Here is a 27,853-nt window from a genome sequence, read left to right on the forward strand (position 1 = left end):
TAGGTAATACCATTACAAGTAAGGTGCACGATAAAGGTGATTACGAACAACGTGGGTACGAAAGCAGTAAAATTTTCTTTGTGGGAGGCGGTGGAAATATTTATTATTCTGAAATTAACCGTGCAAAGTATATTTATTTATTTATTTATTTACAAAACCTGCAGCGCCGTTAAGGTATTAGACAGAAGTGAGATTTCAAGATTTCCAAATAACAACAAAGAAATAACAGCATGAATAATACTACTACATATTTAAACAACCTCTTTCAAGAAGTCGCAAAAGGCCATTGGTACACCAATGGCATATGTGGTCGCCGTTATTTCTGGAAAGTAATTGCATAAGCGGAAATATTTTTCTTAGAAATGGAATGCTTTATCACAGGAGAATAGACGGAAACGACGAGAGGCAACTTACCCAACAAGACGAGGTGAACTGGAAGGCTCGAAATAACAGCGCTCGGCAAATATTGCAACATTGTGCGCTCCAGAGCAGCAGGCGGCTCCTGCGCATTTATTTCGGGAGCCCGACAAGCAATACTGCAGTGGACGAGGATGTCATTATATGCGTCACACAGAAATTGTCTTTGATAAGAAGGCGGTGCATTTGCATGAAATTCTTCGCTGTCATAATCATGAAAACAGCGTCTGAGGCGCAAAGGAGGCGTACATGACAATGTTGATGATAAGCATAAAGCATGACACATACACACAATACAGTATGCGCCATCGTGATGGAAGGTAAGGCGTGCGGACACGGACAGAAGAGAAGAGAACCGGACAACACAACACAAACGGCGTTTGGCGTTTGTGTTGTCTGGTTCTCTTCTCTTGTGTCTCTGTGTGCACGCCTTACCTTCCTCCTCGATAAATCCATACCCACCAGCTCAACCTTATGTAGTTTTAAGCACTATGCGCCAATAATCAGATAGCTGAAGGAAAACAACAAAAAAAGAAGCCTGGATGGCCTCAATGTCAACAACGACGACGCAGCGATAACACATTTGCTCGCAGAGTTCACAACCGCCAAGTGCCCCAGTATGGTAAATTTGCAAGAAAACAAATCAAAAAAACTTCGCGTAGACCCATTTCTACCATGCACCATTGTATTCGCGTAATTCTTTTGGTTATTTGGATGCTTTTCTTCTTTCTTTTTCTGCTTTTTCTTAGTAGTTTCGGACGAGTAAAAGGGTTAGGTATTTACTGTTGTTGTTGTTGTTGCCTCAAAACATGGCTCGTACCCACGAGGGGGATTGGCCACACTGGATAAAGTAAAACATACACCTAACAACAAACAAAGGGGTAAAGGTGAATAATCAAAATTAAGATTTTGGCAACTCCTTAACACAGATTTTAAGATGTCCTATACATAAACTAACTAAATAAAAAAATTAAGAGAAAACTAACTACAAAAATAAACATAAAATAACATGTCCCACGGTCGGTACTCCAGCAGCGTAACCTTCCGGATGCTTCAATAAATTTGTGTACAGCAGTGATCATCGAACCCTGACTTGTGCCTAATTGACAGGCCCCAAAAGACAAAATGTTTGGCGTTGTAAGTGCCAAACCCAGATTACTGCTTGGAAATAACAGAAACATTCTACGGAGGGAGGAGAAGCGGTGGCAAGAAAGAAAGAAATGGTCAATAGTCTCCGGTTGATTACAAAACGAGCAGAGGTCAGAGATTGATAAACCGGATCTGTGAAGATAAAAATTTAGGCGGGGAACTCTGCAGCGGAAAGTTGGCAGCGTCACCTTACATTGGCATGAAAGGCACTTGCTCGTGTTCCACTGTTGGTTGGCACTCTCCCAGTCAGGTATTTACCGAGCGTGAGCATTATAGATCGAAAAGAAATGTACAAATGATTGATATAATTTGTGTAAAATTATTTTTGAAGTTACCTTTATTCCTTTTTCTTTTTGCAAAACTGACTTATAAATACGCTTAGCTTTATTTGATTTGTGGTTGGACTTTCAAGCATTTTAATTTATCTTCTTGTGATCGTAATACCATTGATTCGTGGCCTATCCGCCAGCGTGGTATGGTGCATATATTGAAGGAAATTGTGATCATCATCAAGGAAGCGATGCATCCACGTGGGGGTTGGCCGGTTCACCTCGAGCGAGAAGAAGATTGGTCGGTCTCGTGCGTTCCAGCACGGCGTTGCAGCCCCGCTTCAGAAACGACGGCGACTTCCCTCCAACGTGGCCGGAGTTCGGGCCGCCCAACGAATCTTAGACGCCAGCATCGCACAGGCTGCCACCCCTTGTTCAAGAACCGAGCACCGGCAAAACAGACATGGCCACGGCTGCTGCGACCACTGACAGGCCAAGTAAGTTCCATGTCCTGATGAAGTGCGCTATCCACCGCTAATGGTATTAATTACAAGCTCAATAGCAAACGTTATTGACTGTCAAAAGCAGTATATATATTTACCTATATTCAGGCAGAAACAGCGCTAAGAACACGGACTAAAATAAAGGCACACAGAAAACGTCACGTTGGGCTGCGACACCACAGAACGTGGTGTTTTATACTTGTCGTTACCTTTGGCCGTGTTCTGATCACAGTGCTCACCTGAATATGAACAACCCACTAGCCCAGTGGTTTTCCGTTATTAATTTCTTAGTCGATCGCAATATTGCGAAGCTGAGGAGCACCATGTAGTTTAAACTTATGCGCTCTAATGTTGGCCGCATTAAGGCCTGTAAACATCAAATTAGGTGCATAGGGTGAACCATATAGTATGCAAGATACACGGGGAACTACGATGAACTGTATACGCAGAGGAAGAATCCACCAAATTATTGCGAAGCTTCAATGAAGTTAGCGACCACAGCGTTAACGATAACCTAATCAGCCTGCGCATTCAGTTGCATTGTACGGATCTCATTAACAGCCGAGGCTTAGCCGGAAACATTTTAGGAAAATAGTGTTTACGAAGACGCATATTGGCTTTCAAATCTCGAAATGTAGTTACGTCAATTTTCATCATGTCGTATGTGGTTCTGCCGTGCGCAATCTCGCTTGTCTGTACATATCATACAGCCTTGCTCTAACACTCTTGACGTGGCCTTGCGACCTCGAGTGTCGCGGTGTTTTGGAAGTGGAACCGCGATATATCCGCTAAAGGAAGGGATATCCACTGCGTAAGATGTCCCATCTTGTAGCCTCTTGCATAGCGTCAAGCCACCGTCTTTTTATTTCGAAGGATTTTGGTAATAGAGCGCTTCATTGATGGTGATAACTGTAATTGGAAAGAACGTTTATTACTGCCAAAAAATCGCAACACACTTTATAGTATTTCCTGAGCAATTTTTTTAAAATAATAACTTTCTTATTCACTTACTGACGTACGAAAAAGGCACTGAAACGCTTTTTTGAGCACAGTAAGAAAATGTTCCTAAAATGTGAACAAAATTGCCTCGAAATCTCATGGTATCCTCAAAAGGTTACTATAAGCGCCCCTAGAAAATAAAGAAAGGACTGGGGCCATAGGTAGTATTAATATCAAAGACTCGCCCAACGCACTACCTTGCTAAAGTATTAATATCGCGCTGCTCCAGCTTTGAGCAACCAATGAGTTAAAGGGAAAGGAGTAATTAAACTTAAACAAAGCAAATTTAAGTTCCTCTGTCTAGCGCGCACGTACGCACACACGTAAATCGCAGAACAAGTGGACAGATGCCCCGCAAGCGCTAAGGATAGCGTCAATTTCTGATTTACCCTGCCGATGAGCGGTGATACGAAATTATCTTCCATAAGGATGACTGAAGAATCGCGCACTTTACGTCGACATAAAAAGGCAGACTTAGACACACACAAGCGCTACTTTCGAAAGTTTATTCTTGTGACCTGGTTACTGCGTTACTACTCCCAAATTAATCAATGTAATTCAAGCATATTAGAGTGCAGTACTTGAGAAAAAAAAAGAAACGACCAGCTATCAAACTAATTAAGTCCTGCTCGCACTCCCATGCAAATTGTAAATAGTGCCAGTGTTTTTAGTGAATGTGCTTTTTTGTGCCTGTGTGCAGTTCGTATACTTTTTGGTTTGGCACTTAGATGCTGTCTCTGACCTCCGGGGGGAGCAGTTGTGGTTGCTGGCGTCCCTGGGCCTGCCATTTATATGTTGCCAACGGCCGTCATACCGTAGGGGAGAAGCCTAGTCATATTTTATGTCCTCTGAAGAGTCTCTCGTTAAGTTCTTCAGCCGCGTTGTGAAGGCCGAGATTGAGCAGGCGGGCCGTGGAGGGACTATAGGGCCTGCTTCTTGGCTTTTCGGATGATTACGTCGACTTTTTTCTATTTCTGTCTTGGAAAAGACTGTGTAAGGGGACCACGTATGTTATCCGGAATAGGGCGAACGCTTTAGACTAGTAGGACTGTGTCCTGCTCCTTGTTGCCGTACTGTCCGTTGGAGTTTCGTCGAATCATATGCGTGACTTGTTTCGCAGAGTGATTCACGTGGTTCACGAGGATGGTATTCTTGGTATCCACCTGGATTATCAGCCAGATGATTTTGAGGTGTTTGCATGGGCGGATGGTGTGGCCATCCAGTTGAATTTTGAATGCCACTGCATTCGTTGGCTGTACACTCTCTCATGACAAGAAGCAGCTTTGATTACTATTTCGTGTTGACATGTGTATAATTTGTGACGGAATGTGAGCTGCCCTTACGGATGTTCTTTAAATTGCAGGCTTGGACAAGAGAAAAGCGTCGGCGAAGATGCTGGTGTCACTTTACCCCAGAGTAAGGAACTTGATTTTCAGCAGTGACTTTGGCTTCTCATTCTTATTTGGATGTAGTCATTCAACGATGAGTGGTAGAATCCATGCAAAGCATCTTACTCCATCTTATAGAGCAGCGCAGTAAATTATTTGCGCGGCAACATTAACTCGCAACTATAGTTTGCATGATCTTGATCGTATCTGCGTTCCGGGAAGACGTAATTTGTAACCTAAAAGGGTAGCGGTTTGGGTTAGTTGATATACCATGATTACTGTAGGAGAGCCTAGCACGAAGCAAGATGACTGGACGGCGAAACAAACAAGAACGAGCGCTTGTTTGTCTCATCGTCTTGTTGTTATTTTGCTTCACGCCACCACTCTCCCCAGTAAATTCATGTTGAACAGAGTTTCAACATGTTTAATTCAACGTAGCTTCACAAGCAGCCGCCACTACTAATGGTAATTTTAGCTACACCCTGCACTCCGAGTCTCATCGCTCCTCCCCAGCCTCCATCAAGTTAGACCGCAGAAGCAATACTCGCATGCTAAATCTTTGTAAGAGATCGAAGAAGAACGAAGTGGGTGCGCTGAATTTGGCAACTAGAGTGCGTTGATAGAGTCGCACTATAAGCGCGATACTGAGCTAGATTTTGTGCTGGTGCATACAAATCGAGTAATGATGAAGTGCAGCAAATTTGTAGATAGTGCAACTGTATTAGTATCCCGTGTAGTAAAGTAGGTTAGTGCCTACTTTACTAGACAAGATATAGAGAGAAGATTTTTCCGCGGCCTTTCTCTTATCGGTAAAGCCGGTAATAAGTGCACTTGCGACTTGAAAATGTGTTTGACGCCGCCGGCATTCACGATCACCATGTTGCCATCGCCAACAGGTGTGCCAATAAAAAACATAATTAAATGCTACGATAAAATAATGCACACCAGCGGATTTCAATCTTGCAGTAAATCGCGTCAGGAAGTGAGGCTTAGTGTCATCAGTTCCTCGATGACGTGTGAGCACTAAGACGTTCATGGCCTTAAGATGGAGTAATTTCGGCACATGCTTCGGTGCACGAGACGTGCTTAACGAGCGCGTAGGGCAAGGAAGCAAGCTTGTACGAAGTCGCTGCCATAAATATAAATACGTGAACATAAAATGGGAAAAAATGCAAGAAGTTGGGACCCCATGCAGCCAGTTGGACAAGAAGAATTGAAGCAGCGCTGAGCAAGCGCAAACATCACAAGCAGAATAACTGTTGAATGTGGCATTCGTGCACAGCTGTTTTCATTTAGGTACAGTGACGTCGAGCATGACGCGACACACACACACGCACAGACACAGCCATTATCACCGGAAAGGATTGCGAGGAAGGTCCAGATTGTTACTGCCCCGGAAGCAGCACTGGGGACGCTTTCTGTAGCCATGTCCTCTCAGTTAGGGATAGTCGCGTTTAACGAAGTGCTATGTGCATCTGATCGTTTTCAGATTCCAAAGACTGCCTCGGTGCTGCTGGAGTTCTTCATCAAGCGCGAGAGCAAGGTGTCGCTGATGCGCGAGCCACTGTCACACTTCTGCCAGGAAGAGGTGGTCCTCCATGCGCAAGAATGCCAACTCAAGCTCACCAAGCAGGTCATCACGTACCAGGACGTCCGCGATATGGTCGAGAATCTGGTCGGTCTCCATAACATGGTAACAATGCCTTCCGCAGCTCCGCCGACGTGCAGCATAAGCTGATATAGCGATAAACTGCAGCCATAACTTACACTTTTTGTACTATACGCAGTGCGTTGAAAGTCACTTTCTAAAGTTTTTCCACGTAAATCTGCGGCATATGCACATAATAAAATCGTGCAAGCTTTCTTTTTTGCCAACGTGGGCGCAATTGGCAATTATGTATACTTTATAAAGGTGCAATTTTTTGTCAATTTTATAATTCGATAACCTAAAATACATTTTCTAATAGACGTTTTTGTTGCCGACTTTACACATATAATGTATATTACAAAATTGAACGCGTGTTGTGGAATTAAAGAGAGGCGTAATTTATAAATCTTAAATGATTTTCCAAACTTCGCTACAAGACGTTTGCTTAAACGCTGTGAGAACATAAACTTCGCTAAGGTTTTATGCAGCATATGCTTCCGGTGTTGTTCTACAGCCAAGCTGTCGGTGTGAAGATGCGCTCGCAGGCTGGATAGCATGGCTTGTTTACGGATAGTTTAGGGGTAGGGTTGAAATTTAGACGAGTCTATGCTCTCTTTATAGACTATAGCACACCTGTCCTGTGTTTGTCTTCAAATTTTTCCATAGTCTGCGTCTACTCGACAGCACATGTACCGTGATATTACGCAACCCCCTACCTTCACCAACACCCGGGGCTTCCGCGCCAGGCTTTTGTCCTCCTATGTCTTGAGATCATGAACTCTTCTCGCGTCCCGTCCTCAGCGAATTCGCTGTGTCCCATGGTTCCTCTCAGCTTTTGCCTCTTCAATCAACATCAGCAGCACCACCACATTGTCAGAAGGCTTAATGAGGCTAAAGACTAGCTTAATATAAAATATAAACCGATGCTTCAGTCACTTTGTAAACGAGGGCACCATCATGTATCCCACGTATTTCGTTTTTTTTTCATTGCGGCACGCTGCTTGCTGGTTGCTGGCGAACATGTCATTGGTATTGGTGTACACAAATAACTTTATTGAAGTCATGGGCGCGATATGGCATGGTGACCAGGAGCACAGCTCTCGCACGCTTGAGCACAATGTTGAATGAAGACCACGTGCACAAAGCTTCCCAGGACGAATTCAGAAAGCTTTTGTTTCGTAAGCGCTCCCTGGCATTGACCGGCTTGTTTTGATATGTTCAGCTGCACGATTGGCTGTAATTTGCGTTTGCGGACAGTTTTAGTGCAAGTGTTTGTAAATATCGGCCCTCCTTCGTAACGGCCGATTCCGATTGGCTATTTCGGCGACGATTAGGCCATTATCAAACGCCTGTTGTAGTGGCAGGCGCTCGAGTTCCTGCCGATAGGCAAACTGTTTCACGTAAGACCTTTATATGAATAGGGACCCTGATTTATCGGGGTTACAATGGATAAACTAGTCAGGGGCCAAACTAAAGCTTTTCGTTCGCAAGTGTTGTTCATTAATAATGGGCCCTGCGTCACGATGGCTGACAGGTACTCTTACAAATGGTTTGAACATAGGAATGTTTTTTTTTTGTTAATACTGGACCGAATTTATGGCATGCTTGCCTCGCGAAGTTTCTTTATAGAAGCTGAGTGCCTTTTTACGTACGCAGCTAACGGTTGTCACCACGTCATTTTCAGCGAATGACATCGCTAAAACTAGATGATGTTCGGAATTCAAGACTAATGACGTGTGAATTATTTTCTTCGCTATGCGGCAATTTAATTTTTCTTCTGTCTTCGGCAAGTCTAATAGATACTAATGATACTAATTGACAATAATGACACGAAATGTAGAGGTGTAAAAGAGCTCTCGGCGACATCAGCGTTAGAAATCTAACGGAACAAGACACGCTCGTTCCCAGGAGGAGAAAGTACAACGCAAATTATGCACTGCTCATGATTGCTACGATGCCTTAACCATTGTAATAGCAGCACACGCTGCCGCTACTGAACTAGACGTTTGCTCTAGTAGTCTTAACGAGTAGGGCCTTAACGAGTACAGGAGCTTCAGATCAGCCGGCAACGAAGCTTATCGCTTACAGATCGCTAGCGTCACCACACTGTCACGTGACTTATGTCATATTGGCAGATTGTCCCCTTAGGGAACAGACACTGCCTCAACCAAATATGCGAAAACATTGTGCCTTCAACTCACCTAACAAGGCAGAACGAGGACCAACACTCATGCATGTCAGAAATATCGAAACGCGTGCTTACAGGATACCCATAGAAAAAATGGGATTCTCTCGAACATCCTTGCCTTCAAGTTCGGAATGTAATCTTTTTTTGTTTTGTAACGTCAATGAATTGATGCAAATTATGCACCACTGTGTAGAGTTTATACCAGATATTTTATTTTTGAACTCACGTTCAGAGTAATCGCACATAATCTCGATCTCAGTTGTGAGCTGTCTGCCCAGCCCGTGCTGGCTTGCCAATTGGATGAAGGGACATCTGAAGACTAAGCCATGGCGAGGAAAGACTGGCGGCAAGCGTGCACTAAGAAAAAACTGAGCGTTATCGCGGTTGTCGTTTAGTTCTTTCCGCCAGTTCCCGTGATCCCCGACAAAAGATGACTTACTCCTAAACATGTTGCAAATTCTGATCTATAGGCTTTATTTTTTTTCTCCAAGGCCGGTTTCGATTCCCTTATGCAGAAGAAAATTACTCGAGACCCCTTAGACGGCCTCCTCCATGGAATCTCTGAGGCGGAAAATGAGCATACAACCGCCCGTGTGTTGTTCGATTCCGTGGTAGTACTGCTACTGGGAGGACCCAAATTAACTTCAGGATGCACATTTTGTTTTTCTTTCTATTTCTCCTGTTAGTTTATAATGTGCTTTGGTCGCTCATGGACGGCCAGAGAAAAGAGCTCGCACGCGCGTGCTTTCCCGTGAGTGGTTTTCAGCGTGACAAAAAAAAAAAAAAAAGTCCTGTAAGGACGCCGTAACAAAAGCACAGAGGGGGTGACTTTTGTATGAATTTTCGCACAGAACGCACTCAGACTCATCTGAACAGCTAAAACAGCTAAAATAGTCTACTCAGAAAATATACGGCAATTTTCATGCAGGTATAAGTTAACTTCTTGTCACAGCATATTTTAATTTGGAAAACATCAGTGCCTGTATTCAAAAAATGCCTGCAGCTATAATTGTTCGTAAGAGAAAATTTGGGGCATTCCTCACGCTGGATGCTCTATTGACGAAAGTGGACGGCCAATGACGAAGAGCGCTTACGAACTAAAAGCTTTTTGAATTCATTCGCTGAAAGCTTTAGGGGGAGATCAATTTAATTTCCGTGAATGAAGAGTTGTGAGAGAAAACTACATATCTTTTACTGCTTTATATTTGCGACCACGGAGACCAAAAAGTGAGAAAACATTCTAAATTGCCATGCGTAGTAATTTTGTAGCGTGTCGATAATTATTCATAGGTCCAAATGTTTTTACATGCGTTTTAAACCTGATCCACCACTCATGCCAGTACACGCATTACCACGTACTTCGACTAGTTACATCTGAAACCGAGAGACATTTAAGCTAAAATAGTGCCCAAAACAGATTTAAAGCAGGATGTAGAATTTAAGAGTAAACTTAATCTGATATTAAAATCATCCGCGTTAAGCCACACAGCAGCAACGCAGCGAACGTATACATGGCGGCTATATTACTTAATAATTTTTTGACTTCTTGACTCTGAGCTGCGGCTGGAGGGTATAGAAAATTGAAGTTGAAAGGAGCTAGTCAGTACCGTATTGTGTTCCCTATTATTACTTTTCTACGCGTCTGTCACGCTGTAGCTCCCATTAGGCTCGACCAACTCGCCCAGTTTTCCATCTTATTGAAAAGGCCATCCGGGTTCCATATTTCCTGCAGACAGCTACGTCGCGATTCGCATGCAAACTGAGCTGTCATACTTTGTGAGGTGTTGCTTACTAATAAGTTGAATGAATGTGGCAAGGAAGATTTTGCGGTTGAATACGCTCAACCATCTTCGACACTGTTTCTCCCGCAGTGCTTAAAGAAAAATCCGGAAGTTGCGAAAGAACTCGGTAACACCGTACGCAAGCTGACTATCATCGTGGGCGAGGTAGCGACTTCCTTGGAGAAGATTGCCGAAGTCCCCGTCACGGATTGGATGGCCATTGGCGATGCTATTGTCAACAAGCTTGAACGGGTGGGCATTTTAAAGACGTTCTACTCTGAAAGATGAGTGTGTTGTTTCGCGTGGTTTGAAAAGGTTTTGCTCAGAGAAACATCGCAAGTACTGCTTAGAAAAATCAGCTGAGAAGCGTGTAAGTAAGATTAGAGCACTCAAAAATACCCGATCTAGCGATCGACTATCTTATGCTGAGTACGTCGGTTCTCGTCAAATCACCGAAACTAATCCTGTTTGATCAGTACTTGAGAAGCAGACCTCAAAGATTTATAATGCTGATGAGTGCCCAGTTTCCGTAAAGTGGTGCAGCTATTCGCCTCAAACGAAGCAGTTTCGGCTTCCGTGGCAATGAGTGGCTTCTTCCCTTAACAACTTGCATTATATTTATCAAGCCAAAGCAGAAAATTCGAGCGAACAAAGTTGACCAAGACTACAATAATCTGAGAAGCTGAAGTTAATATCTATGATGACATATCAAACAATATCGCACACGCGCCGACAGCTGCAGATATGTCTGTAAAGAGATGGGAATAATTTTTACAAAAAAAGAGAATATACATGTAAATGATCTGCGAGCTCGGAGCATCTGCTGAATCGCCGTGTTTCATAAAAATTTGTTGATGAAGACACTGGAGTTAAGAATATAAATATAAGGAAGAGTTCGACATATCGTCTGGTGGAAGGATATCACTGACAAACAGTAAAAGGCGACGCCAACCATAAGACAAAGATCACGAACATTTCACTGTCTCGATCTTGTTTATATTGAAACGTCTTTGTCAGATGGCGAATTAACCGCACATACACGCAACAATAATTTTCATCTTGTTGATTCAGTTAGGAAACAGCTGTCATGATTAGTAAACATTAAAGATGAAGGTGCGGGGTTAGATTTCGTGCAATGTCTATCCTGTTCAGACCATCCCCGTCGACATCGTCGTCGTTCAATGCAAATTGTTCAGGGATAGCATTAGAGGAAAACTGTTGCGATGAAACAAACGAAAAAAAGCCTTCTGACGCTATTACCGGGAATTCTGCATCGACAATCGACGATATTGACATATATATATATATATATATATATATATATATATATATATATATATATGTCTAGCAACTTGGTGATAAATTGTACGGATTCCTTTCCTTATACACTTCTATAATTTTACGGCATGAGTTTTCTTCTGAAGCGGAAAAAGTATGTTGGTTGAAAATGTGATTTGCTTATTCCTAATCAATGGTAAGCCGAGTTCTTATGCAGCTCTACGATGACTGCAGCAAAGGTTCACGTGTTTTCTTTACACGAGCAGCAGAGATTGAAAGCAAACCGACTGAATGAGCTTTTAAGATTGAAGTATTGCATATGCTAAACTTCACCTACATATTTTGATACGAGTTAGTATTTTATGTGCCACTAAGAACAATGTTAAATTACCATCAAATACAATGACAATATACATTAACCAAACAGACGAGACGAGAGCAGAGCAGTTGCGATGCCATAAACAAGTTTTAACGTTATGCTTCTGCTATTTGTAATTCCCTAGAAGACTTACGAATGTCATAGACCACAGTATGGCCATTGCTCCATCCAGTTCAACGCCAACTCTTCTCATAGCTTTGTACCTGTTGCTTACTTCGCAGTTAAATCCACCTAAACCACTTCCGTTCGCCACGTTTATCCCACGGATGCGTGACTTCAAGAGCTTGAAGATGCTCGGGGCTGGCGGCTTTGGGTACGTTCGCATGCAACAGTCACGCACCTATTATTCGCTTAAACGGTGTGAACCCCGTAGAGGCGAGCAGGAGGTGTGATTCTGTCAGCAAAATACGCACAGACACATGCACGCTAACACCCACGCACGTAAGCATGTATTCTGGGTACCCGCGCGCACACAAGTACGCACGCACGCACGCACGCACGCACACACACACACACACACACACACACACACACACACACACACATACACACACACATGCAAACACAGGAGCCGATTCGTGATGCAAGACTTCGTATGAACGAGAAAAAGCAGGGCAGACAAGAAACCAAGGAAAGTTTAGGCGCAACTTAACTATGTTTAACCAATAAATTATCCGTATATTAATCATTCTTAGTAGGACATAAGCTATATTTGCAAAAGTTGGCGGGCGTGCTTAGTAACACCAGGTGCAGTTAATAAGTTATGGGGTTTTACGTGCCAAAACCACGATTAGATTATGAGGCATGCTGTAGTGGGGGACTCCGGAATAATTTGGACCACCTGGGGTTCTTTAACGTGTCCCCAAATCTAAGTACAGCGGCTGTTCTCGCATTTCGCCCCCATCGAAATGCGGCCGCTGTTGCCGGGATTCGATCACGCGACCTCGTGCTTAGCAGCCCAAGACCATAGGCCCTAAGCAAACACGGCGGGTACCAGGTACAGTTGCTTCAGCGGAACTGCTTTTACACACTTTTCTTAGAAGTTCTTGATTTGGCTGGTTAGGGTTACACGTTTCATAGCAATATTCAAGCTGTAACACACACGGTAATAGAGGGCTTCAGGTTATTTTGACCACGTGGGGTGCTTTAACATATTGCAATGAAGAACCCAGCACCTACACCACTTGCTAAGAGGTTTATTAGCAACGCACGCAGGCGAACGGGCAGCAGTCACACGCGTTCGGCCAATGACAGCAACCACGAGCTCATGCCGGTGGTGATGCTGCTGAGGCGCAGGCTACTCTTCTTCATTACAATATGCTTTAATCTAGTCGGTGCAATACTTATCCGGGGTACTAATAAGTGTAAGTATGCGAGCGTTCTTGCATTTCGCCTTCATGGAAATGTGGTCGTGGTAAAATCCACTGCTTCAAGAGAGCCCGTCGTATGAAGGTGTGACAAAACGACGAAACTTTGCACGCCCTCCCCTGGCATCCTGCGTAAAGGGCACAGCCACGTCAGAAATTGTTCTGGAGAGAAGAGCTGTCAGAGTCGCAATTGATGTGCGAAAGGCCAGCACCAAAACTTGCTTCAGGCACTCGAGCTCGCTTGTTTGGCGCCAAATATGTGGAACAATTTTGTTATATAAACATTTCAGAGGTCTGTAATCAAGAGGTACATCAGGCGCAGAAACAAGTAGTGCCGTCATTTTTGTGATATCACTTAACCAGTTATGTAGGGCTATATGTTCTGACTTAAACTGGTTGATGCATGCACTCATTTACACACCGTGGTACACAGTAAAGTAGTACCTGCAACCACTTAAACTAATTCGGCGCGTAGACAAGAAACTTAGGTCATGCGCATATGCCACACAATGTCGTCAGAAATTGAAAACATTTATTGTAGTATGCTTTTTCTCCAATGTAACATATAGTGTTTTCACTTTAAAAATTTTCAGCCTAGCAAGAGCTTTCACGATTTAGAGCCGGCAATGTTCGTGAGCCTAACTTGCACTCCGCAGGGCCGTATATTTGGCCAACTACCGCCCTGCGAACTTCGTGACGACGGTGAAGCTGGTGAACATGGACCGGTTCAGCCGGCACAAGCAGGCAGCCATGGACAAGGTTGTCGCGTCCGTCATCAGGAACCCATTTCTCGTCAAGTATTATTGCTGCTTCTGTGTCAAGGTGAATCCATACGACTGCATGACTCGTCAGTATGTCGCTGGCAATGGAATAAAAGAATTAAGAAATGCCTCTGAACCATCAAGCTATTTTTCGACAGACCAGTGAAAGCTTTTCTGCATATACACGCAGTCACAAGTCGGAATATTAATGGAATATCGGTGGTGATATGCAAGCCCTTTCTCTAACGCATGTACGTGTACAAAGCACGCACGTTTCTAACACATGCACGTTTGACATGCACACATGCGCATGTCAAACAGAAGGACACGTACACCAAATCAAGTCTGTAACTAAGCAGTTCTCGTGCGGCATCGTATGCCTATGCAGTTATGAAGTTCACCCCGAACGCTCCCTTCCATCACGTGTGCTATTCTAATGTACTTCTGCGGCCACATTGGTCATCGCTTGCCCACACACTTTCTACTAGTATTGTGCGATATCGGCTTGTTTATGAGCAGCTACACACTGTGCGGCCTATATTTTTCGTCACCCATGCACCAGTTTGGCCTGTAGACAGCTTTTTTCCTGTTCGTTTCATTCGTTGTAACTGGTAGCCTCAGTGTACATTTACGAGTTACTGCTCAATGGGCACTTAACCAAAACTTTCTTACCTTATAACAGCGACTATTTTATCAAACAATATCCTTTAGCGAAAAACATCAACTAATACACAAAGTTGTCACTAATGTCATCGCCATAGTAAAAATCGCCGTAAGCATGCGTGTGCACTCAACTAGAATAGTAGGCCCTATTATAGCTCATGCTACTCTGACAACGCCCATTATTGCTTTGCCTATGGTTTCCGGCTGGTTCCTGGTGCAGGGTGCAAAGGCACAATGCACTGAATCACCATTCACTATTACTCCAAAAGGAAATAACTTCTGAACATGTTAAAAGCCCAAATTCAGGGTGTTGTGATTCCTGTACAAAATTGTGGTAGCTCAGCCTTCTTCTTTTACCTCCGTGAGCTGTATGGTGTGATGCCGATTTCACGGGTGTTTTGCGCACTGATGACTGTCTGATTACTCGTGTTTTCTCTGAAATTTAATTGCGGTAAGACCATACATTGACACTCTGGCATATTATATTGAAGATATGAGAAAATATTGCGTAATTATTTGTCCATTTAAAGTTATTTGATACATACGGTACTGCAAGGCATCGTGTCAGAACTTCTTTCACAGTCGCATGCAAAAAAGTATTACATAGTTGAAAACAGAACACTACATCAGGATACAACGGTGTACACCCAGTATAATCTTTATCTACGCCGAAATATATCAGTCAACGTCAGAGGCAACTTACGCTTTTCGAAAGGAACTTTCTTCTATAAACTTTGTTCTGCAAACTAATTGCTTGCCTGCCCCGGGGATGTATTCTGTAAGAGTCCACCAAGTGGACATGTCTATTTCGTCTGCTGTTGAAGTTCTGATTGGCTGGGCTGGGGTGCGCTTCAGCAGGAACCAGGTGCCACAGCCAATCAGCACTTCAGCAGTAGAAGAAATTGACATATCCACTAGGTGGACTCCTACAGGAATACCTCCCCAGGTAGCTCTAAAACGAAATGTTAATTTCTTTCCAAAACATGTTTTATTTTGGCTCACAAGAAGGTGTTCAACTAATTGAACGGATTCATCGAAAAGAGACTAGTGAATTGACCATGGCAAACATTCCTCAGGCTAAAACTTGGACTTGAATCGTGACAGGAGGCGTACGTAACCATCATGGAGTACATCGCTGGCCTAGATCTGATGCGCGTGGTGACCAAGGAGGAGTACTTGGAGATCGAGGCGGTGCGCATCATCATGGCGCAACTGATACTTGCGCTGGAGCATATGCATTTGCGCGGATTTCTCCACCGGGATGTCAAGGTGTCCAAGTGAGTGGCGGCTCGTTCTTGCAGGCGCACTACAAGTGGATGTAGCGTACCACCAATGCTGGAGCTCAGTACGAGTCGGCGGGCACCGTAAGCTCGTCTCCACCGGATCGTAGATATTCTGGATGCTTATATCTGTTCAGAGACGCTGTGCTTTCAACATGATACACACGTGCAAGGTCAATCAATAAACAAATATGGAGCTCGTGAACCCATGTTGAAGTGGTAATTATCATCAATACTTGTAAACATTCGTACTGCTGCGACAGTGCGACACTTTTTTATGGCATTACGAGCGCAATTTTTCAGGCTGAGTGCGTGATGGCTTCGTTAATACGAGGCACGCTGAAAACAGTATTGTGGAGTTATTCTTAGCTATTACGATCCCCGTGTTCTCCTAGTTGGCTTGCTTTTGGCAAAAAAATTTACTTCCTACGAGTGCATATCACAGATTGGTGAACGCATACAATGAACTTTCTTTCCAGCATGCTAATTTTGCCGGGCGGACGAGTGAAAGTCATCGACTTCGACACAGTTAAGGTCTGCAATGGTCACTGTGAGTGCAGTCTGTTCTCTTTTAGATTACATAAACGCTTTAAGAAATGCCAGCGTTCTAGCATTAGTCATTTTTACTGACAGAACAAGAATACCAGCGAAGTGTACATGTGTATTCAAGGAACAAAGTACTTGCGTCCATCACTAAGTAGGCCACGATACCCTCACCAGTCTCCCCGACCATTTTGATACATGCATATTGCATATACATATTATTATTTCGAACAATATAATTTCGGACAAGCTCACATATCCTCTTGCTGCACTTAAATGAGTGTAATGCGACAGCATAATGGCGTCCTGCCATTCGATGATAGTCCGTTGACATCTGCCGTATGAACCTCCTTCGACTCTCATAGTTATGACTTCATGACTTTTTGACTTTACTACTTTATTACGGCTTTATTATCTGCTGTTACTACTCTCAAGCCTGGCTAGCTTGGTCTACTGTCTCTGCTTACCTACTCCTCAAGACCTTACGTTCAGCTGATTGTCTATTGATGATCCATCATCCAGCTGTACAAGTATTTACCACAATGTTCATTACATAGCAGTGTCAGTAGTCGAAAAGCGCACAACAGCACAACAGTACTGCATCACACTTTTCTCAATTTCGTTGCGTCGTCTGTCCCATTGAAATCCTTCGGATGACAAACATCGTGCACTGGTATCCTAGTCGGCTGACTTGTGCCTGAGTCATGTATATTGCCCTGAGTGGTCCGTTACGAAAGCTCTAGAAATTTCTCCGAGTCCCTCTCAGCTTTACTGTAGCTAACTTATTGACAAAGAAGTACAGCCCTTGGCCTGCACATCGTAGGAGCGCTGCAAAAAAAAAATGTGGTTGCACCAATTCACCGAAATTGCGCTTTGGTTTACGAAGGGCGGCTTAAGCATCTAAATATAAGCACACGAACTTTTACGCATTCCGGCCCCTTATTATCAGATGAAGCCAAGCGATAGGGAATCAAACCTACGACATCGTTATGAGTAGCACCGTAGCCACTGGGCGACCGCAGTGGGCCACGAGTGTTGTGGTTTGGGCGACTTGGTAATGCACGAATCTCTATAGGCTGCGCTGCGAAAATAAGATGACAGGAGAGAGAAAGGACAGGTCACACCAACGTGTGTTTCGTGTCAACCCCGTCCGTTATATTTTTAGAGCATCACATGCATGAACTGTAAAGGAGAGTGGCTAAAATTCAGCCAGCGTAGATGTTACTTGTTTTTTCTTTTACAACTTAACGAACAAAGGGCGACACCGGAGCCAGATTAAAAAAAAACTGTAATTAAAAATGTAATTTATATTTCGAGCTATTCTATAAAACATGGAAGGAGTTTCATGTAGTCTTTGCTGTCTTAATTATAGCCAAAACCGTGGAGTGTAGGCGTTACGTTTCCTAAATTTTCTGCACTCGAGCAGCAGTGACATAGCAAATTCCTGCGTATTTGCCACTGCGTGGTGCCGACGCACTGATACATTTTAGTTATGTGGGGAGGTTTTGTCAATTCAGATATCTACTTTACATGCACGATCTCGTGATTCACATGACGGATTCCTCTACGATGATGAATGCATGCGCAACCATGCAGTTGCCAAGCGTCTCCTGAGGGGCTACTTTCGGAGAACACCTTTCGAATTCCACGATGGCGAGTCGGCCGGCACCATACCGTACATGGCGCCGGAAATCCTCAAAAGGAGACCGTATGGTACGTCCTATATACTTTGTAGCCAACAGTAAATTATAATGTTTCAAAATTAATAATAATTATGCTCACTGCTTGTCGGCCGCAAACCACATTACTCAACATCTTTTTGTTCTCCTTTCCTTCGTGAGGTTTGCGAAGCATGATTACGGGGCTTCACGCTTCAACTATACGCGCCTACACACACGCAGCTCTTTCGCGTTCGGCGGGATGGTTTATCCGGTACTATTGCCACAATATGCGGCGCAGTCAGTGGCCCTTCATTGTGCGCAGGTCGCGCTGCCGATTGGTGGTCGGCGGGCATCGTCATGTACAAGCTGATGACAGGCCGGGTGCCGTTCCGAGGGAAGTCCAAGCAGTTGCTTCGCGAACGCATCATCACGTCGCCGCTAAAGTGGCCGCGGGCCGACGAGCATCCACACTCGGCGACCACGCCGGCCAAGGACATGACGTATCGAATGCTCAAGAAGAACCCCGTGGAACGGCTCGGCTCGCGCAACTACAGCGACTTGAAGACGCACCCGTTCTTCGACCAGTTCAACTGGCAGATGCTTTACAACAAGACCGACTTGTGCGAGATACCGAGCATCGCCGAAATTATGAATAGCGACGCCGCGAAAGACAGCAAAACTGTGGACCCCGACGACAAGCGCAAGCACCAGCAGATCGATGAAATGACCGACGTGAGCGCCGAGAGCCAGAAACCGTTGCTCTGCTACGCTTCGCCTAGTTTCAAGAAACTCATGCTCAAGGTACGTACATATACCTAAACGCTTGCGAGGAAGCGATATTGAGGCTGGATTCGTGTTGGGTATAATGTCATCGTCATATATGCTCAAGCATAACTTAAAAAAAAAATCGTCTTCGTGTATGTTCAATAGTACTTAGGCAAGCGGCTCTTATGAAGTTGGCTCCTCTCACTCTGGAAGCCACAAGTTTGGGAACTCGGGCACAAATTGAAGAATAAGTTTCTTTTGCCCACGTTTTCTAAAATTTGAAAGGTTGTCTAGGGAAGTTGTAGCCGTTCTCAAGGGTTGTTGCACCGTCAGTGACGATGACTAGAGTGTGAAAGCACTAACAAAATAGGCACGCTCCGGCGAACCGAGTCGTGACAGCGAATTTTAATCCACCCAGGTCAAGGCGAGCAAGACGACCATCAAGCTATCCGACTCATTCATGGAGTCCAGCGGGCAGAGCTCTACAGTCATCGACTACAAGGCGAACTCTCCGATGTCCATGAGCAGAACTGCACCGCTGAGCAGTAAGTGCGCACACGAAACACTCTGTTATAGCCTGCTCCGGTATCGTTACTATAATTCTTCGCTCATACAGGAGCACACTCTTCCTCTGTGACAGTTTTACAATTTACTGTCTCAAAAACATTCCGGGATTGTCTCAGGGCATTGATGAAAGTATTAAAGGCATAACTGCTTGACGCCAACTGACAAACAACTCCAATTTTATGGCCTAATACACGCCGGTTCTACGCACCATACATTACGTAGGTAGGCGGCATGTAAGGTATGGAAACTACTGCTGTCATGGCGGCTTCTGTCGGTACCTTTCGGCGTTACTAATGGCGCCTTGTCACATCACTGTACATGGTGACGATCTTGAACAAGCGTTCGTTCTTTGCAGGTATGGAAGGTAAAGACAGCGTGACCACCGAGAAGGTGGACCTTATGCTTTACCGGAAGAAGAAATACTTGAAGTTCTGGGGCTTTGGTTTCTCGCTGCGGCGTGTCCAGGGAGAGGAAGCGAGCTTAACCTACGTGGACGTGAGTCTCACGGTGCCTGATCGAACGCGTTTCACTCAGGCGCGGCCGCTCAAAAAGGGACGGTAGGGAGCGCACATGCTCAGGCTTTTCACATTTGAAAGCGTGCGTTGACGTTACCTGCACTGCCTTTGTCAAAAAGTTGAAAAGTTGAAATGACGTTCAGCGCGTGATAGAAGTGTCAAGACCGTTCTGTAGGGCCGTCGTTAATACATTGCGGGCTTGTGCAGTAGCCCTGCATCAGACTCATCATTAGTAGCCCTGCATCAGCTTTGAAATAACGAAGCCCGCATGCCAATTGCGAATAGAAAAAAAAAACCATTGTTCATGGCATTTAATATAGACCCCACCATCATCGTGAAGATCGAAATCCACCAGGGTACTAATTGGCAAGCAATATATTGGCCACCATTGAACACTGATGCCACACACCAGTCATCTTTCGAGAGGCATGTGGGGTTAGTTCTCTTGAAACAGGATTGAAAGCCTTATTCCAGACGCGCAAGCGCCCATTTGATACCTTTTCTTTTTTTTATCTGTCACAAGCTTTCTTCAGAGCTTGGAAAAAGAACCACTAGACGATAGTCATGGAAACAATTTTATTAAGGTGTTTCTGAGCATGCTGTAGAGCTTTTGAAATACTTATTATGCCCTCAGGGAATACTTAAGAAATGCATAATTGAACTTAACAAATTAGTTACCTGAACATACTTGAAAAAATAGTCTCAGTAAATTAAAACGACTACGATCAATTTGCTGTTGGTCTCATGCTCTAATGTGTGCCACTTTATTTTTAAATTTGGTTCTAAGTTACGTGCACCACACGGCGTATTTAACTTACGTATAAACGTATAAGTATGACCTTTCACGCGGAAAGCGTTGTACTTTTAAAATTCGTGGCGGTGAGGACGCCTTCTGTGCGCTGACTAAAATGTTTGAAAAACAAGGAAAGCGCTCGATATGGTACGTGCTTTTCGAACGCTTTTCATCGGTCTGCTTACCCGTAGTGCCTATCTTACGAATGCGCGCACCGGAAAACACCCGACCGTACACAGCAGCAGCTTTCCTAGCTAATGACCCAAATGAACAGCCGAGGCGCAACCGTGACACGTTAGAAACGTCCTTCCAGCTAGCATAGCATAGCATATAGCTGGCCGCTTTGGCAACGCAAAGGCTGACGGGTGCCGCTTTCTCTGTACCTGCGGCTAGACGGTGACCAAGGGCTCGCCGGCTGACATGTCCAAGGTGCTGCCGCTGGACTTCATTCTGAACGTGAATGGAATCGCGGTAGCGGATGCGCCACTCCCCCGGGTCAAGAAGATCATCAGCGGTGCCGGCGACCAGATGGTGCTGTCGGTGATGTCTTCGAGCCCGTACCGGCTGCTCACAGGCCGTCGAGACATGCTGGGTGTCATTCGTGGCATGCCCCTAGAATCGGCCGTTGTTAAGGCCGCGGCACTCAGCTGCATCGGCGCTAGGCCGTACGGCATCGGCATCCTCGACGTAGACGTCGCAGACGACAGACTGAAACAGTCGGCTAAGTGCTTCGTGCTACTGGTGAGGTTCAGACAATGCGTCCCGCGTCATCGCATAGTTTTAGAGCATTGCGCGGCGCGCCTAGTGAGTACGCGTTGAAGTAACGTTGTGCTGCATTGATGGAACTGTTGAGATATGATAGCGTTGGCATTTACAACAATTGACTGATTTAGTTTAACGTTAGAGTAAGCGCGGTAATAAGGGAAATAGGGTTACTGTACAACGAAAGAACTTTGCGGAAAACAAGTTTTAGTACAGCGTGATATCGTCGTATACGTGCAGGGAACGCTATTCAATTACGCCTTGAAATTCGCGTACATAAGTGATCTTATCGATTCGCAAAGCTTTGCATCTGCGTGCGAAAACTACGAGAAGCAGCACAAAGACAGCCGGGAGCATGTTGTATTTGTACTTTCCATGCCTGCCCGATCGCCGGCGAAATCAGTACGAGCCAGCCGTCACACTTAGCTCTCCACCTCGCCGATAGATGGCAGTGCTATTTCAGAAGTTTGTCTTGTTAATCCTCGAAGCATTAGGAATGAGAAGCGATCTCGAAAAGTCCGCAAAGTCATAATTGAAGCGGGCTCATACTAAGCGAAAGCGTTTTTACACAGTCATTTTTTGCGCACGAACTGCTAGAACAGCAACGCTGAATTCAGCTCGGCCGCGACCACCATATATGGCCACGCTATTTCGAAAGCACGCGAAGCCAGTACGCTAAATCCGAAAAATGGCGTGCGTGCTAAACATTATGGGCCGTGTAGAGTATGCTGTGAATGCGCATTCCTCGCATCCCCCCTATTATGCTAAACGCGATAAAATAAGACTAATAGCATGGTGAGGCATATGGTCATAAAGCTAACGCTACATGATTTAGGAAAGGGATTGTTGGTGCGGGAGCGCTCCTGCAAGAGCACTTCCGAAAAAGCAAGTCGCTGCTTTAAGTTTGTTTCAGAGTACGCGCGTAGTCAGTGTTCTATCAGATTATAACGGTGCAGACTCTCACGCTAAGATTTTCCACACTTTCCTTCTTTCTTTGCCTGAGCTACGAATTGCATCGCGTGTATACTCCGCATGATGTTCCTTACACTGTTTTCTTGTTTTCGGAGTAAACGACTCTCTATAAAGTAGATGCTTCCGAATTGTAATTTCACCGTTTGTATAACTATCATCCTGCTCTTTGATTACGCTTTTTCTTTTTAGTCATCCTCTTTAAAGGTAGCGTTTAAACACACTGGTAAACAAAAGAGGTGACGCACGTTCACACCGCCAGCGTTGTGCCTTCGCGTCACTACAGTACGCACGAAGTGGCGCGTTACGCATCTGTTATACACACGCAATCGCCAAACCGCTTGCATAGCGTGGTGTAAGGAAAGCTACACTAATTTGTTTTTCAACCTTTCTCGAAACCGAGCAAAACGCGGTTTTCGCGGACGTGCGAGTCAGAACAATTGCGTCTCGTCGTTGCGACTGATTCGTACGAGAATCCGCGCACACCAGTGTGACTGTAGCTTCGCTTTATCGGCGTGTCTCCTTCCAGTACGAAACGCAATACGAGCTCGATCTTGTAAGCGAGAATCCGGAGAAGAAGAAACGATTTAACGGTCACATCAACTAGCCCCACTGGGCTCGCTGTCTAGGAAGATTTGCTGCTGAGCACGAGGTCGTAGGTTCAATTCCCAGACGCAGCGACCGCATTTCGATCGCGGCGAAATGCTGAGACGTCCATGCGCTGAGCATTGCGTGCAGGCTAAGTAACGCGAGGTATAGTCAGAAATTATTTGCAGCAATTCCCAATATGGTGCTTGTTACGACCCTCACGTTGATGTGGGACTTTAAATAATTTAAACATCACCAAGCATTCAACGTCGTGCTCGATGTCCTAGAATATTCCCTGATACACCCCACCCCATCTTGGTGCTTTTATACTTCTAACGCTTCTATACTTTTTTAAACGTAAATATTCATCTTATTCGCTTGCAGTACGCCGACGTAGTCAGCTCGAACAACAGGATGGTCTTCCCGGGTGATGTGCTATTCGAGATCGACGGCACAAAGGTGGAAGGCATGTCGCGGATGCAGGTTGACCAGATCCTGGGCGCTGGCAAGCCTGAAGTCACGCTGTCTGTGGCTCCCCTGTCGCCGTTGCGCAAGAGGCGCTTCCTGGTCTCCAAGTTGCACGAGACAGGAATGACCGACATTAACGTTCCATCGAAGTCCACGGCTGCTGATATAGACTGATTACTCTATTATTTCCCATGTCCTCCGACAATTGAATTGTCGTATTTGTATGACGCCTGCGTTAATATGCTTGGCGGAAAGCGCTTAAATTCAGAGCACTTGTTTTACGCCATTGAAAGACATGGGACGCAATCTGCCGCCCATAACGATGTTGCTACTTTGGCGACATGCCGCCAGTATATCTTTGTGTTATTTAAGGTACGTTTAGAATATCTTTTGTAATTACGTTGGATTTGAGCGTTACGCCTCTTTAATGGACCATATTAGGGTGGTTGGCGACTATGCGAATTTATCGCCTACTTATAGTGCTTCAGTCTAGCATGCTGGAATCCTGCTTGTGGTTACCGTTAGCAAGTAAGGCTAAGTGTGTGTGTGAACTCGGAACCGGTGGTCACGCAAGAGTGCAACTACTTGCTGCAAATGACTGTAGTAACGACGCTATTCAATGACAATTTCGAAGGTACGACATCGGCGAAATTTCGAAACCTGGGTATACCAGTGATAATCCTGTGGTTTCTGGTTATCGTCTTCGCTATTTTGTTATGTATGCCGTCGAGTGAGGTACAATCAAAAGTTGCTGTTAGCGCGCACCTCAGAGACGTTGGAGTCATGTTTGGCTAGAGAGTATTATTGAAAACAATGTCTTCCTGGAATTTTTTATAACGGGTAATCTATTTCTAACATTTTTCTACCCTCGTGGTGAATACAAGGCCACTGGGCCACAGCTATGCACCACCATGGTTACTACGTATGTGCCCCTGGGGTTAGTGGGTCGTTGCTGGGTGTGGGCAACTGTAGTTATGACTATGGTGATGATGAGTGTGGTGATGGCGATGATAATGATGGCAATGATAATGATACCCGATCACAAAAATTTCGAGGGCGATTCAACCTCCAGGTGATGACCGATGAAACATGGTCGCTCTAGCTCTGCACTCGCAATAAATTATACGGTTCAAACCCCCCAGTCTCGCCCCCAATTCAACCGGGAAAACATTGTCTTTCGTGGACTTCAACTAGACATTGAGGCTGTGTTCAACTAGATGGCAAAGTAGACGGCTAAGTGGACAGCGGCCATCTTAAGTCTCGTTCCAATTATCACGAAGGCGTCGAAGTAGACAGCTTCGCGACGACAGCATCGAAGTCAGAAATGATGCAGGCTACTTTCCTGTCCAAACAAAATGATGGCTGAGCAGGATGCTTGGAAAGCCGATAGGAGAGTCGTCTGCGCACAAGAAAACATATAGACGTGCTTTCCTATGCCCTTAATGTAAGTCACAGTGTTTTTCATAGGCTTGCAGGCGCAATGACTTAAAATACAGAAATAATGCGTGCTTTTCTCAACTTTTTCTTGTCGCTGCGAGGTGGCGTCTCGTCGCAGACGCGTCTTTCATACCTCATCCAGACGGTTCGAAACGTTCGAAACGCGTTTCATTACATGGCCTCGAAGCTGTCTTGGCTGTCTCCTTAGCTGTCTTCGTAGACAGTCTCCAATGCTCGTCAGAATTGGAACACACCCTGAACCTCCTTTCAACTTTTTTTATTTCGTTAGTTGGTTTCCTCGCTGATAGTGTGTTCTTGTATGGAGGGTGAATGAATCTACTGCATACGCATCTTCCACTTCTGCACGTTACTTGTTGCAATGGTCCAATACATCGTATTGCTTGGCAGGGACTTTGCCTTAAGTGGAGAGGTAGCTCTCGCACATGGCAATTTGATAAGCTCATGGCGGTGTGGTCAGTTCTGGAATCAACGTGTACGTGCAGGAAGCTCGCCCATTTTACGAGATAGAAGATGTATATATGTGCTGTGGTACATGAATAAATCAAACACACGCAATCTAACATTCAAGCCACATAAATATGACACATTCAGTAATAAAGTCCTGGCACATAACTAAAGTCAGGGAACAGAAGAAAATCCCGAAATAAGTTCACAGGAAGCCGCAGGAAGTCGGGCGCAAAATCCAAGAAAGTCGTGTGAAATAAAACACGCACTGTAAGCTTAAAACAACTACTAATTACTCAATATTCGCCGAGAATATCACTCGCTTCCAAACATCTCTGGAGCTCCACCGACACTCGCATTTCCAATAAATATATTGGCCATATGCGTAGGATGTTCTCAAGATTCAAAGGCCTTCCATGAAATAACCTCTATTGACGGGTGTTGCCTACAGGCAACATGCCAGAAAAGTTTTTTTCTTGCCGAGTTTCAGTACGGAGTACGAAGTTTCCGGCTAAATGTCTTCAGCCAACACTGAATGACTGGCAGCAAGCGTTATTTGTTGGTTTAGAGTAGGAACACTGCACGTGGGAGAAGGTTGGCGCACGACTCACTGTCTTTTGAAAGCAAGGGCAGAGAAGACAGGTCAATGCAAGATTTCCAGCAGGAGTGGTGTCACACATGTGATGTGTAGCAAATGGAATATACACCTATGGTTCACATATGATGAGAGCTGTCCATACAAATTGAAAACGAAGCTTTAGGTGGCTTGGGGTGAAGCCCACTTCTAGTTTCCTGCCTGTGGTTTTCCCCCTATTGCTGAACGAGGTTTCCGGGAAGTATTTTTTTTTCTTTTTGATGATTATGCTTATTCTTGATGTATTTTGTACATTTAGATAGAAAGTCAACATTTTTTTCTGGGTATTTATTTGTCTCGTATTAATTAATCACGCAATGAACGTTGCCTGTGCGTCGTGTCGCGGACATTCCAGTCGATTTTGTAAATCCTCATCCAGGCGTCCATAAGTGCATGGCGGGCTATCAGCGCATGACATTTCCTGCAAAACTTGTTTTATGAATAGGGCACCGAGCAACAGGCGGTGAACCAGCCCTTCAAAGGGCCCTGTGGTCTCCAATGTGCTTGTGATGCTTAATTTATGCGAAAGGTCAATTTAAGATCAATGTGAAGCTGTTCAATTGTGATACTTGCATTAAAGGCTATGCCGGCTCTGCAACCAAGGGCTGAAATCTGTTTTAATATATGCCCTAATTCGCCTTCAGTTAAAGGAAGTCCCGAAGTTACTTTGTTCACATGCGCTTTTCCTGCTGCTTCGTCTGGTGCAACATTAACAGGAATATTGCAGGTCAGGTATCCAGTGGAACATTATTGAACGATTTTGTTAATTTGCTTTTCGGAGTTCCTTTAGAGATTAGTTACTTAATTTAGTAAGTGATGGAACTGACCCTTCCCATAGCGCGCCTGCAACGCGGTGAAGAACATTTGTTATCGATCTTCGTTGTTCTTCAAGGGCTTCATTGTGATAGGGGAGTTCTCTGTCTTGAATAACACAAATAAATCTGTGCTGTATTATATGTCCAAGGGTCGCTCTACAATGTCCCTTAAATGTCGTTTGGTGAAAGGTAGCATAGCCATTTTAGTGAAGGACAATTTCGTTGCGCTTAGCTTTAACAATTTCTCCACAATGTTGAGACATTCTGCAGCGTTGATTGAACAAGGCCGACACATGAACCAGACGCGCAAATACAGGCATAGTTCGCGTATATTGAGTAATTTAACGCAGGCGTTCTTTTTTTTTTTCACCCTTGTTCCCTATACCAGATATATTAGAGCATTTCCTCTTTGCTGGAAGACTGCAAGCTGTCGAGAACGTGACGTGTCATGGTAACCACAAAATACGGATTTTTTTTTCGCACAGTTGGGAAAAAAGATGTCAAATACACTGTGGATGTTCAAAAAATTTCATGTAAGAAACAGAAAATTCTTTTTGTTTAAAGAAGTATCAAAGTGGTAAAAAAAGAAAAAAAAAACTTCACTGCACACATCTTAAGTTACCAACGTGATTTAGGTGATGGGCTAAATAATTCAGAGTAACGAGAAATTTCCGCATACGAGTTTCTCTGGCTGGACCACAAATTTGTCTCTCTGGCGTCTCTGCAAGTTCACTTGAATCGCGTTGCCGGGTGGACGTAGTCGCTTTTCGAGTGAGATAATTGAAATAATCAGGTCACCTG

General features: G+C 44.6%; 2 protein-coding genes across 4 annotated transcripts in view; both read left to right on the plus strand.

Annotated features, from left to right (window-relative positions):
* The window catches only part of LOC119445044 (loricrin-like), a 432,039-nt gene that overhangs the window by 234,362 nt on the left and 169,824 nt on the right, over positions 1 to 27,853 (plus strand). The window lies entirely within an intron of this gene.
* LOC119446135 (microtubule-associated serine/threonine-protein kinase 3-like) lies at positions 538 to 27,624 on the plus strand. 3 transcript variants are annotated; one of them, XM_037710488.2, is made up of 14 exons: positions 538 to 2,332; positions 4,701 to 4,753; positions 6,215 to 6,418; positions 10,433 to 10,594; positions 12,221 to 12,312; positions 14,023 to 14,188; positions 15,895 to 16,067; positions 16,550 to 16,620; positions 18,210 to 18,326; positions 18,597 to 19,075; positions 19,458 to 19,584; positions 19,962 to 20,101; positions 21,308 to 21,655; positions 23,618 to 27,624. In XM_037710488.2, exons 1-14 carry the CDS (start codon positions 2,299 to 2,301, stop codon positions 23,873 to 23,875), a joined length of 2,424 nt encoding a protein of 807 aa, XP_037566416.1. In that variant the 5' UTR covers positions 538 to 2,298; the 3' UTR covers positions 23,876 to 27,624. The 3 variants fall into 3 exon arrangements, with proteins under 3 accessions (XP_037566416.1, XP_049519894.1, XP_037566417.1); XM_049663937.1 differs by lacking the exon at positions 21,308 to 21,655; XM_037710489.2 differs by lacking the exon at positions 18,210 to 18,326.

The sequence above is a fragment of the Dermacentor silvarum genome, chromosome 3 (genome assembly GCF_013339745.2).
Source record: "Dermacentor silvarum isolate Dsil-2018 chromosome 3, BIME_Dsil_1.4, whole genome shotgun sequence".
NCBI classification, from domain to species: domain Eukaryota; kingdom Metazoa; phylum Arthropoda; class Arachnida; order Ixodida; family Ixodidae; genus Dermacentor; species Dermacentor silvarum.

Excerpts from the sequence above, each read along its gene's own strand:
- LOC119446135 (XM_037710488.2), top strand. The coding sequence starts at position 2,299 with ATGGCCACGGCTGCTGCGACCACTGACAGGCCAA. Across the intron at positions 16,068-16,549 it reads CGGGATGTCAAGGTGTCCAA|CATGCTAATTTTGCCGGGCG; the intron begins GTGAGTGGCGGC and ends CTTTCTTTCCAG. Across the intron at positions 21,656-23,617 it reads CTAAGTGCTTCGTGCTACTG|TACGCCGACGTAGTCAGCTC; the intron begins GTGAGGTTCAGA and ends ATTCGCTTGCAG.